This window comes from Doryrhamphus excisus, linkage group LG11 (genome assembly GCF_037039965.1).
Source record: "Doryrhamphus excisus strain RoL-2023G ecotype Guam linkage group LG11, RoL_Dexc_Guam_v1.1, whole genome shotgun sequence".
In the NCBI taxonomy this organism is placed as follows: domain Eukaryota; kingdom Metazoa; phylum Chordata; class Actinopteri; order Syngnathiformes; family Syngnathidae; genus Doryrhamphus; species Doryrhamphus excisus.
In genome coordinates this window covers 4,260,319-4,270,471 of record NC_136367.1, presented here as the reverse complement: position 1 = coordinate 4,270,471, position 10,153 = coordinate 4,260,319, and the positions used below count along the sequence as shown (strand labels likewise).

The 10,153-nt window shown below is 41.5% G+C and overlaps 1 protein-coding gene across 1 annotated transcript; it reads left to right on the top strand.

Moving 5' to 3' along the window:
• Positions 1–244: 244 nt before the first annotated feature.
• tmem121ab (transmembrane protein 121Ab) lies at positions 245–5,393 on the top strand. The gene has a single exon (XM_058065788.2). The coding sequence runs from the start codon at positions 906–908 to the stop codon at positions 1,848–1,850; it is 945 nt and encodes a 314-aa protein (XP_057921771.2). The 5' UTR covers positions 245–905; the 3' UTR covers positions 1,851–5,393.
• Positions 5,394–10,153: the final 4,760 nt, after the last annotated feature.

Below are 10,153 nucleotides of genomic sequence, written 5' to 3'. Positions count from 1 at the left end.
CTTGATGACCAGAGACACCGTGACACGCCACGGAGGGAAAAGGTGAAGCAGCGTGATGATACCTTGTCTTGTCCTGCGTCTTGCACTGCAGCCAAGCTGACACATCACTTGGCTCCTCATGTGTGCAAGTCGCTGCTGGCAATGACAACTATGTTATATACCCTGTGGTGCTGACAGCTTTCTCTCTCTCTCGCCCTTCTCCTTCCTATCACCCCCCCCCCCCCTCAACCTCTTCATTCCATCTTCCTCCTTCAGGCTGAGGAGTAGCTGCCACGTGGCAAAAAGAAGCAGAAGACGAGGAGGAGGAGAAGGAGGGGGGGGGGGACCGAGAATGGATATTCAGCCCAGTGTAAAAGCCTCCCCGCGGGGATGCCGGCATCGGACGCAAGGCCTCACGGGCCGTTGACCTGCTGTCTCTGTGATTTATGGCGCCGTTGGGAGGGGGGAGGCTCCAGGCCACTGCAGACTCCTCGCTCTCTCCTCCGTCTCCCTTCACACACACACACATATCGCAGGAGGAACCCGTGGAGGAATTCTTGACGCGGTGTGATTTGCATCACGGGCGTGCACATGCATAAATCCCCCAACCGGATCACCGCTTTGTACATTGTCTCCTATACACAAATAAACTCCTCTCTCAACAGTCCTGCAGTGCAGCAATTCCATCACATGTTTGTTAGACAAAACCCGCTCTGGGAGTCCGTGTGGATTACTATCAGTCATGGAGTGTCAGTTGTAGACCACAAGGAAGGGGGGGGGGCACAGAGAAATCGATGGAAGTGCACCGAGTAACCAAGTGATGTTCTGGCACTCGTGCTGATTCCACGTACCGCTCTGCCTCCATGTAGTAGAACACTCCCAACAAGTTCTTAAAAATTAATTGAGAGCCCGCCGGTGCCCTCGCCATGGTGTTGCCGCCCCCCGACAAACGCCACGTGTGCTTAACCACTATTGTCATCATGACCAGCATGGCCTTCATGGACGCCTACCTGGTGGAGCAGAACCAGGGGCCCAGGAAGATCGGCGTGTGTATCATCGTGCTGGTCGGCGATGTGTGCTTCCTCATCGTGCTGCGATACGTAGCCGTGTGGGTCGGAGCCGAGGTCCGCACGGCCAGGCGAGGATACGCCATGATCCTCTGGTTCCTGTACATCTTTGTGCTGGAGATCAAGCTCTACTTTGTTTTCCAGAATTGCAAAGCCGACAGGAAGAGTCTGGAGACGGTGGCACGGAAAGCATTGACGTTACTTTTATCGGTATGCGTTCCCGGTTTGTATTTGGTTCTTGTGGCTCTTGATAGCATGGAATATGTGAGAACTTTCCGCAAGAAGGAAGACATGCGGAGTCGTCTCTTCTGGGTGGCGCTGGACTTGCTTGATCTTCTGGACATTCAAGCCAACCTGTGGGAGCCCCAACGCACAGGCCTGCCCATCTGGGCAGAAGGTCTGATGTTCTTCTACTGCTACATCTTGCTGCTCATCCTGCCCTGCGTGTCGCTCAGCGAGATCAGCATGCAGGGCGAGCACATGACCCCTCAGAAGATGATGCTCTACCCGATCCTCAGCTTGGTCACCATCAATATGGTCACCATTCTCATAAGAGGTGTCAATATGGTGCTCTTTCAGGACAGCCGGGTTTCAACCATCTTCGTCGGCAAGAACGTGGTCGCCATCGCCACTAAAGCATCCACCTTTCTGGAGTACCGCAAGCAGGTGAAGGAGTTCCCTCACCCTCAAAACGCCATGGCGATGGAGATGCAGCAGAACTCTGTCAGCCACACGCAGACTCTGCCCAACGCCACCACTTTGCCGCATGAACCTACACCGGCGCAGGACGTCATTGACACATGACCGCCACCGTTTTCCACTGTGTGGACGATCCTAGAATGTGGATTAACCAGCAACATGATTCAACCTGTGAGTTTTAACCATAGAACAAAAAGTTGAGAAGTTTGTGTTTGGTAGATTAAATCTCTGGTAACGATGCTTTTTGCTAGTTTGGGAAGCTAACTCCTTTTATAGGATAACTCATTTGTGGAACAGGACCAGCACCACTGAGTATATGCATAACATGCCAGATCTATACTGCCTATGTCAAACAGCCAATGACTCTTGTTTTGATGTTCCGGTACCGCCAGTTAATTAGGTAACAACTACACTAGAACCTAAACATGTGGAGAAACGTTCTGTTCAGCACCGAGTCCAGATTCTGTCTATGGAAGATGGATCCGTAGAGTCTTTCTCTTTCGGCTAAACGCATATTCAGTCTGTCCTCAATGACTAAATCTCCCTGTGTCCCTTTGATATACTCGTTCCTGATCCTATCCATCCTGGTCACTCCCAATGAGAACCTCAGCATAGAGTAACACCTAATTTTGTGTGCCAGTATCTCCATCACTGAGTATATGCATAACATGCCAGATCTAAACTGTGACTCTTGCTTTGATGTTCCGGTACCGCCAGTTAATTAGGAAATACCTACACTAGAACCTAAACATGTGGATAAACGTTCTGTTCAGCACCGAGTCCAGATTCTGTCTATGGAAGATGGATCCGTAGAGTCTTTCTCTTTCGGCTAAACGCATATTCAGTCTGTCCTCAATGACTAAATCTCAAAGGCTTCTAACATGTAATGTCCCTTTGATGTACTCGTTCCTGATCCTATCCATCCTGGTCACTCCCAATGAGAACCTCAGCATAGAGTAACACCTAATTTTGTGTGCCAGTATCTCCATCACTGAGTATATGCATAACATGCCAGATCTAAACTGTGACTCTTGCTTTGATGTTCCGGTACCGCCAGTTAATTAGGAAATACCTACACTAGAACCTAAACATGTGGATAAACGTTCTGTTCAGCACCGAGTCCAGATTCTGTCTATGGAAGATGGATCCGTAGAGTCTTTCTCTTTCGGCTAAACGCATATTCAGTCTGTCCTCAATGACTAAATCTCAAAGGCCTCTAACATGTAATGTCCCTTTGATGTACTCGTTCCTGATCCTATCCATCCTGGTCACTCCCAATGAGAACCTCAGCATAGAGTAACACCTAATTTTGTGTGCCAGTATCTCCATCACTGAGTATATGCATAACATGCCAGATCTGAACTGTGACTCTTGATGTTCTGGTACCGCCAGTTAATTAGGTAATAACTACACCAGAACCTAAACATGTGGAGAAACGTTCTGTTCAGCACCGAGTCCAGATTCTGTCTATGGAAGATGGATCCGTAGAGTCTTTCTCTTTCGGCTAAACGCATATTCAGTCTGTCCTCAATGACTTAATCTCGAAGGCCTCTAACATATAATGTCCCTTTGTTGTACTCGTTCTTGATCCTATCCATCCTGGTCACTCCCAGTGAGAACCTCAGCATAGAGTAACACCTTATTTTGTGTGCCAGTATCTCCATCACTGAGTATATGCATAACATGCCAGATCTAAACTGTGACTCTTGATGTTCTGGTACCGCCAGTTAATTAGGCAATACCTACACTAGAACCTAAACATATGGAGAAACGTTCTGTTCAGCACCGAGTCCAGATTCTGTCTATGGAAGATGGATCCGTACAGTCAGGGTCTTCTTCTTCTTCTTTCTCTTTCGGCTTTTCCCTTCAGGGGTCGCCACAGCAAATCAACCGCCTCCATCCAACCCTGTCTTCTGTATCTGTCTCTCTTTTACACCAACTACCCTCATGTCTTCGTCTACGCCTCCTTCCTGGCAGCTCTAAACGCAGCATCCTTCTACCAATATATTCAGTCTGTCCTCAATGACTTAATCTCGAAGGCCTCTAACATGTAATGTCCCTCTGATGTACTTTGTTCCTGATCCTATCCATCCTGGTCACTCCCAATGTGAACCTCAGCATTTCACTGCTAGAGTAACACTTAATTTTGTGTGTGGAAAACATGGCTTGTCGTCCATCAATCCATACATCAATCATCTTCCGCATATTCGAGGTCGAACCTAAGACGCCAATCTAAGACGAGAAGCGCAGACTTTCCTATCCGAAAAAAACCTCCACTGTATTCTTATTCCTCCAAAACATGCCGGTAGGGTCGGAGATAATCTGGTCGGCTCGCTTTGCCAACAAGTTTTCCCTTATTTATTTGTCAAAGTTTGGCAACCCCAAACCTAAATTGCTTCAACTGGTTAAGGAGTGGAATGCCGTCCCACAGCAGTGTGTGACCAGTCTGTTGTGGATGTGTACGCTTCTTCGATTGAAGTTATGTTATCTTTTCCTTGTTACCGATAAAACAAGCAACATGAACTTTTTGGCAACTTTCATACCCAGTGGTTGCTGCTTATCCCCCAAATGCAGCATCTTATAAAGGGCAATTAAAGGGCTTTCCAAATGTACTGGCAAGAAGCAGTGTTACAAAGGAGAAATAATCCAAGGAACATGAATTTATGTTTACATTAAAGCTTCACTTGACGCTGGAGACAGAAAAAAAAAACATTTTAAACACTTGTGTTTTTAACTCTTCTGAGGTTTTAAAAGTTCAAACTGTATCAAGAGACTCCTGAACTCAGCAGAGCAGAAAATTTATGTTGTGTAAATGGTGAGAGTCGGCCCTCCCCTCTGTGAGTAGCTTCTATTTTTCAAAAAGGTCACATTTTAATGTGGCTTTTCCCTTTTGAGTACCTGCACCAAAAAAAAAAAAAAAAAAAAAAAAAGGGACCACTTAGCTTCTCGATGCCCTCCAGTCGGGGCAAAGAGGAACAGACTGTGACAAGCAGCCTTGGCAAGCTGCTCTCTGTGTGCTGTGCCGCAGCGAGGTCGATGGCGGACCGACGCTTGGCCTGGTGTGACGGTGTTTGTGGAAGCCGCAGCCTCAGGCGGTGTGACGCTTTGGAACTACGGGGTTTGATTAAAGAGAAGCACCACAGCACCGCTGGACCGTCCACTGCGAGCGCACACTCACACAAGTACACACAGTGTGCATCGCACACAGTGAAAGTGCATGCACACAAGTATATAGACCATGTACGCCTGCAAGTGTGTGTGTGCTTTGTTTATTACAGACCATTTTGTAATACATGCAAGTGTGTGTGTGTGTGTGTGTGTGTGTGTGTGTGTGTGTGTGTGTGTGTGTGTGTGTGAAGTGAAAAAAAATATGTTGTGATGTCACGAAAAATAAAAAATTGATTTTTTTTTTCTTAACTGTACATTCCTCAAAACAAACTTTGAAAATGAGAGAAAACAGAGCATCAATGTTTTGTTGACGAATAAACAAAAGAAAGTCAAATACATACAAATAAACAAAAATACCTTTATTCAGTTCATTCTGATTATAATTTGTATTATTCTTAATATTGTTGTTGCTATGATTACCCTGTGCATTATTTACCAGTGGGAGGCCAATTATGTTTTAATAAAGAATATTGATGAAAACATTGTTTCAATTGATATTGTCACACAGGAAGCTAAATAGCTAGTCGGTAAAAGTTGTGGAAAACACTACTGCATTGTAGTGTTTTGGGAGAAAATTGCAAATCATGAAGTAACATAATGACATAATGATAATAATGATCTGGAGTGCATGAGAAAATGGAAACAAAACAGCTCTTTCCTTACGATTCCAATTTTTCTATCACGATTTTTTCACAAATATACTGTGGTTGAATACAGCCTATTTTTAGTCAGAAAATACGCATATATAAGCTAATTTGATTTTTTTTTTTAATTACAACTTTTTTGTTTTCTTTGTGTCTCATAACTTTTGCTTAATATTTCAACTCCATGTTACTAAAATTACAGAATTTTGTTTATAATATTATGAGTTTATTCTCGGAAAATTGCAACATATCTTGTTAGAATATGACTTTTTTCTCTTAATATTTTGACTTTATTATCTTTTGATTTTTAACTTTTATTCCCATATTATGACTTTATTCTTGTAACATTACAATGTTTTCTGCAACCTTTCTAAAAATGACAACAATTCGTTGTTTATTGAAAAAAATATTTAATATTTCAATTATGTGCAATGTTATTCCTCATAATTTATCTTTATTCTGGGAAAATTACCAGTGGGAGGCCAATTATGTTTTAATAAAGAATATTGATGAAAACATTGTTTCAATTGATATCGTCACACAGGAAGCTAAATAGCTAGTCGGTAAAAGTTGTGGAAAACACTACTGCCCTGTAGCGTTTTGGGAAAAAATTGCAAATCATTAAGTAACATAATGACATAATGATAATAATGATCTGGAGTGCATGAGAAAATGGAAACAAAACAGCTCTTTCCTTACGATTCCAATTTTTCTATCACGATTTTTTCACAAATATACTGTGGTTGAATACAGCCTATTTTTAGTCAGAAAATACGCATATATAAGCTAATTTGATTTATTTTTTTAATTACAACTTTGTTGTTTTCTTTGTGTCTCATAACTTTTGCTTAATATTTCAACTCCATGTTACTAAAATTACAGAATTTTGTTTATAATATTATGAGTTTATTCTCGGAAAATTGCAACATATCTTGTTAGAATATGACTTTTTTCTCTTAATATTTTGACTTTATTATCTTTTGATTTTGAACTTTTATTCCCATATTATGACTTTATTCTTGTAACATTACAATGTTTTCTGCAACCTTTCTAAAAATGACAACAAGTCGTTGTTTATTGAAAAAAATATTTAATATTTCAATTATGTGCAATGTTATTCCTCATAATTTATCTTTATTCTGGGAATATTACTGTAGATTTTTCCATGTTTGCTTTCTTTTGGTCTTCTTTTTAAATTGTATTCTTTGAATTTGCCACCAGGCCACAAATGACCCCCAGGCTGCACCCCTATTAACGAACATACATCATACATACCATCGACTAAAGTGTTTGGGGGAAAAAAAAAATCGGGGAAAATCGCTGTCAGATTCTTACAAAATATAAATGACAATAAATTCCCGTGTCTAATTCTTACCTACTAAATTTACAGGAAAAAACATATCTGTGAATAAGCCACACATATCCACGCCATAAAGTGGCATATTGTCACGTGCACAAGCCCGACAGGAACCAATCATGAGCTAGGAATCAACTCAACGATGAGAAACCGCAGGACGTCATTAGTCAATATAACAGTCACTCACGTATACACGTATATAGATGCAATTGAATGTGATGGAAGATATTGTACATGTACGTCTTATTATGTATTGCTATGTATTGTTGTGTTTTAATATTGTTTGTTTAAATGTAGAGAGATTACAGATGGAAATTTGCCTTTGGCTAGAATCTGGTGTGTTTACATTTCAACATGCAATGTCCCCTCCCGAATAAACTTTTAAATTAAAATGAAATAAACAAGGGGTGACTGTATTATAGTCATTGTATTCTCAGCAGGGATGAGAACTCGGTGCAAGATCCAGTGAGTGTATTAATACTTTAAATGAGGCTTGTCCAGATCTTTTTCGATCTTTTGTGGTGGTGTCGTTGGGCTACAATGGAGTAGGGCGTCTGCCCGCCAGACGTGGTTGTTTGGGTGGTATCAGCTTTGTTAGCATGCTATTCAGATGCAATGATGGTCACGGACCCACCTGAAGCAAAGGTGGTTCTGCCGACTTGTTTATTTGTTAGAGGCTAAATAATTGAATCTTTTAGGAAGGTATGAAAGGACAACGTTGTATGTGGGACAAATCTGGTGTCCCCCTCGGTTCAGGCATGGCTTCTCCACCTTGATGTAGATGGTTTCACTCACTACTCTTTCAAATGGTCGGTCTTCTCTGTCCAGAATTGTATCAATAATTTTCTCTTACGTTTTTTTAATTGACGCAAAAAAGCATCTTTTTTTGTCTGCTCTTTTTATAAGATCACGTTGAATATTAAACCATAAATCCATCGCAATTCCCCTTTGCATGAAATAAGCCGCACATAAATATTCAGCTGGATTCCAGGATTAATTTTCCAACCCTCGGGCTGATGCATCTGAAAAAGCAATAGATTGAGCTCGAAAATTGGATAAAAATGAATTAAATGATTTTTTTTCCCTCTAAATAGGTCCCTACTAGGTCCTTCATTCTTTTGCGTGTATCATACATCAGTTAATACATGGCAGGCACGAGGTTACGAAAAGGTTATTGTCGTGCTATTTTATCACCAAAAACAAAAATGGACAACTTCCTGTTTGACTTTTTTGTGCGCCCTCTCCCAAGTGATGTTTCTACCAAATTTTGTGACAAATTGGTGGCATGGGGTATTTTATTTTTATATTAATTATTATATTATATTATATAGGGGCGGCACGGCTCGAGTGGTTAGCGCGCAGACCTCACAGCTAGGAGACCAGGGTTCAATTCCACCCTCGGTTTGCATGTTCTCCCCATGCATGCGTGGGTTTTCTCCGGGTACTCCGGTTTCCTCCCACATTCCAAAAACATGCTAGGTTAATTGCCGACTCCAAATTGTCCATAGGTATGAATGTGAGTGTGAATGAATTAATAGGAAATGAATGAATTAATTTTAGAGCCCTCCAGACATGAAGTAGCACCCCTATAGTGAACTTTATACTAATATTACCCAATATAGTAGACATAATAAAAGAAAATAAGATGTTTTTACACGGTATGGCGGACGAGTGATTAGCGCAGGGGCCTCACAGCTAGGAGACCCGAGTTCGATTCCACCCTCGGCCATCTCTGTGTGGAGTTTGCATGTTCTCCCCGTGCATGCGTGGGTTTTCTCCGGGTACTCCGGTTTCCTCCCACATTCCAAAAACATGCTAGGTTAATTGGCGACTCCAAATTGTCCATAGGTATGAATGTGAGTGTGAATGGTTGTTTGTCTATATGTGCCCTGTGATTGGCTGGCCACCAGTCCAGGGTGTACCCCGCCTCTCGCCCAAAGGGGCGTGCTGGGATAGGCGGTAGAAAATGAATTAATGTTTACTATAATAGATGACTATTACGGTGACTATAGGGGTGTTATTTCATGTCTAGAGGGCTCTAGGGCTCTACTTGGGCTGTTTATATTGTTTATTTTTCTATATTGTGTATTTTGTACTGCTTAACTGACTCTGTACTCTTGCTGCTGTACAATACAAATTTCCCCACTGAGGGACGAATAAAGGCATATCTTAATATCTTAATCTAATAGTGTTAAAAGACATATTTATATCCAGGTTTTCTATGCTCTCACCATGAAAATATCCACATTTATGAATAAGAAATCCCACTTTATACGGGAATACTTTATGTGCCCTGTGATTGGCTGTACCCCACCTCTCGCCCGAAGACTGCTGGGATAGGCTCCAGCACCCCCTATGACCCTTGTGAGGGTAAGCGGTAGAAAATGAATGAATGTTTACAAAAATAGATGACTATTATGGTGACTATAGGGGTGTTATTTCATGTCTAGAGGGCTCTAATCGTGTTAAAAGCCATATTTAGAAGGTCATAACCAGGTTTTCTATGCTCTCACCATGAAAATATCCACATTTATGAATAAGAAATCCCACCTTATGTGCCCTGTGATTGGCTGTACCCCGCCTCTCGCCCAAAGACTGCTGGGATAGGCTCCAGCACCCTGTGACCCTTGTGAGGAAAAAGCGGTAGAAAATGAATGAATGAATGAATACATTCATTAATATTAATTATTTTACACATTATATAATTATATATATTATATATTAATTAATATTAATTATTTTATACATTAAAAGGGGGCACTAAAGAGTGAGTTTTGGTTGTATCACATTTTTCTCCAGATCTGACGTGCTTTTGGTGAGTTTTCACGAATGTTGTGGCACTTAAAAATAATAATTATCATCATCATCATCATCATCATAGCAGTTTTTGCAGAGCGGTACTCGTGTCCTAATAAAGTACTACTCCAACTTTTTATTACGGGTTCAGTTTGTAAGACATTCAGACGTTGATGCGGTGTATATAATTCACCACATCATATTGTTTGTGCGTATAAAGTTTTAATGAAAACAGCTTTCCAGAAGCTTAATTACATTTTTGTTTATGCACTTGACTAAAGTGTCTCACTTTGTTCCGAACCTCGGCAGAAATGAAAGAAGGACAGCTTTTTAAAGGCGCACTATAGGAACAGCAAAGCATGAAGGGATATTTTATCTTCTCTTTACTGGTTGCAAGCCTGCCAAAACGTGGACCAGCAGGCGTTTTAGTGGCAGCCGTATAA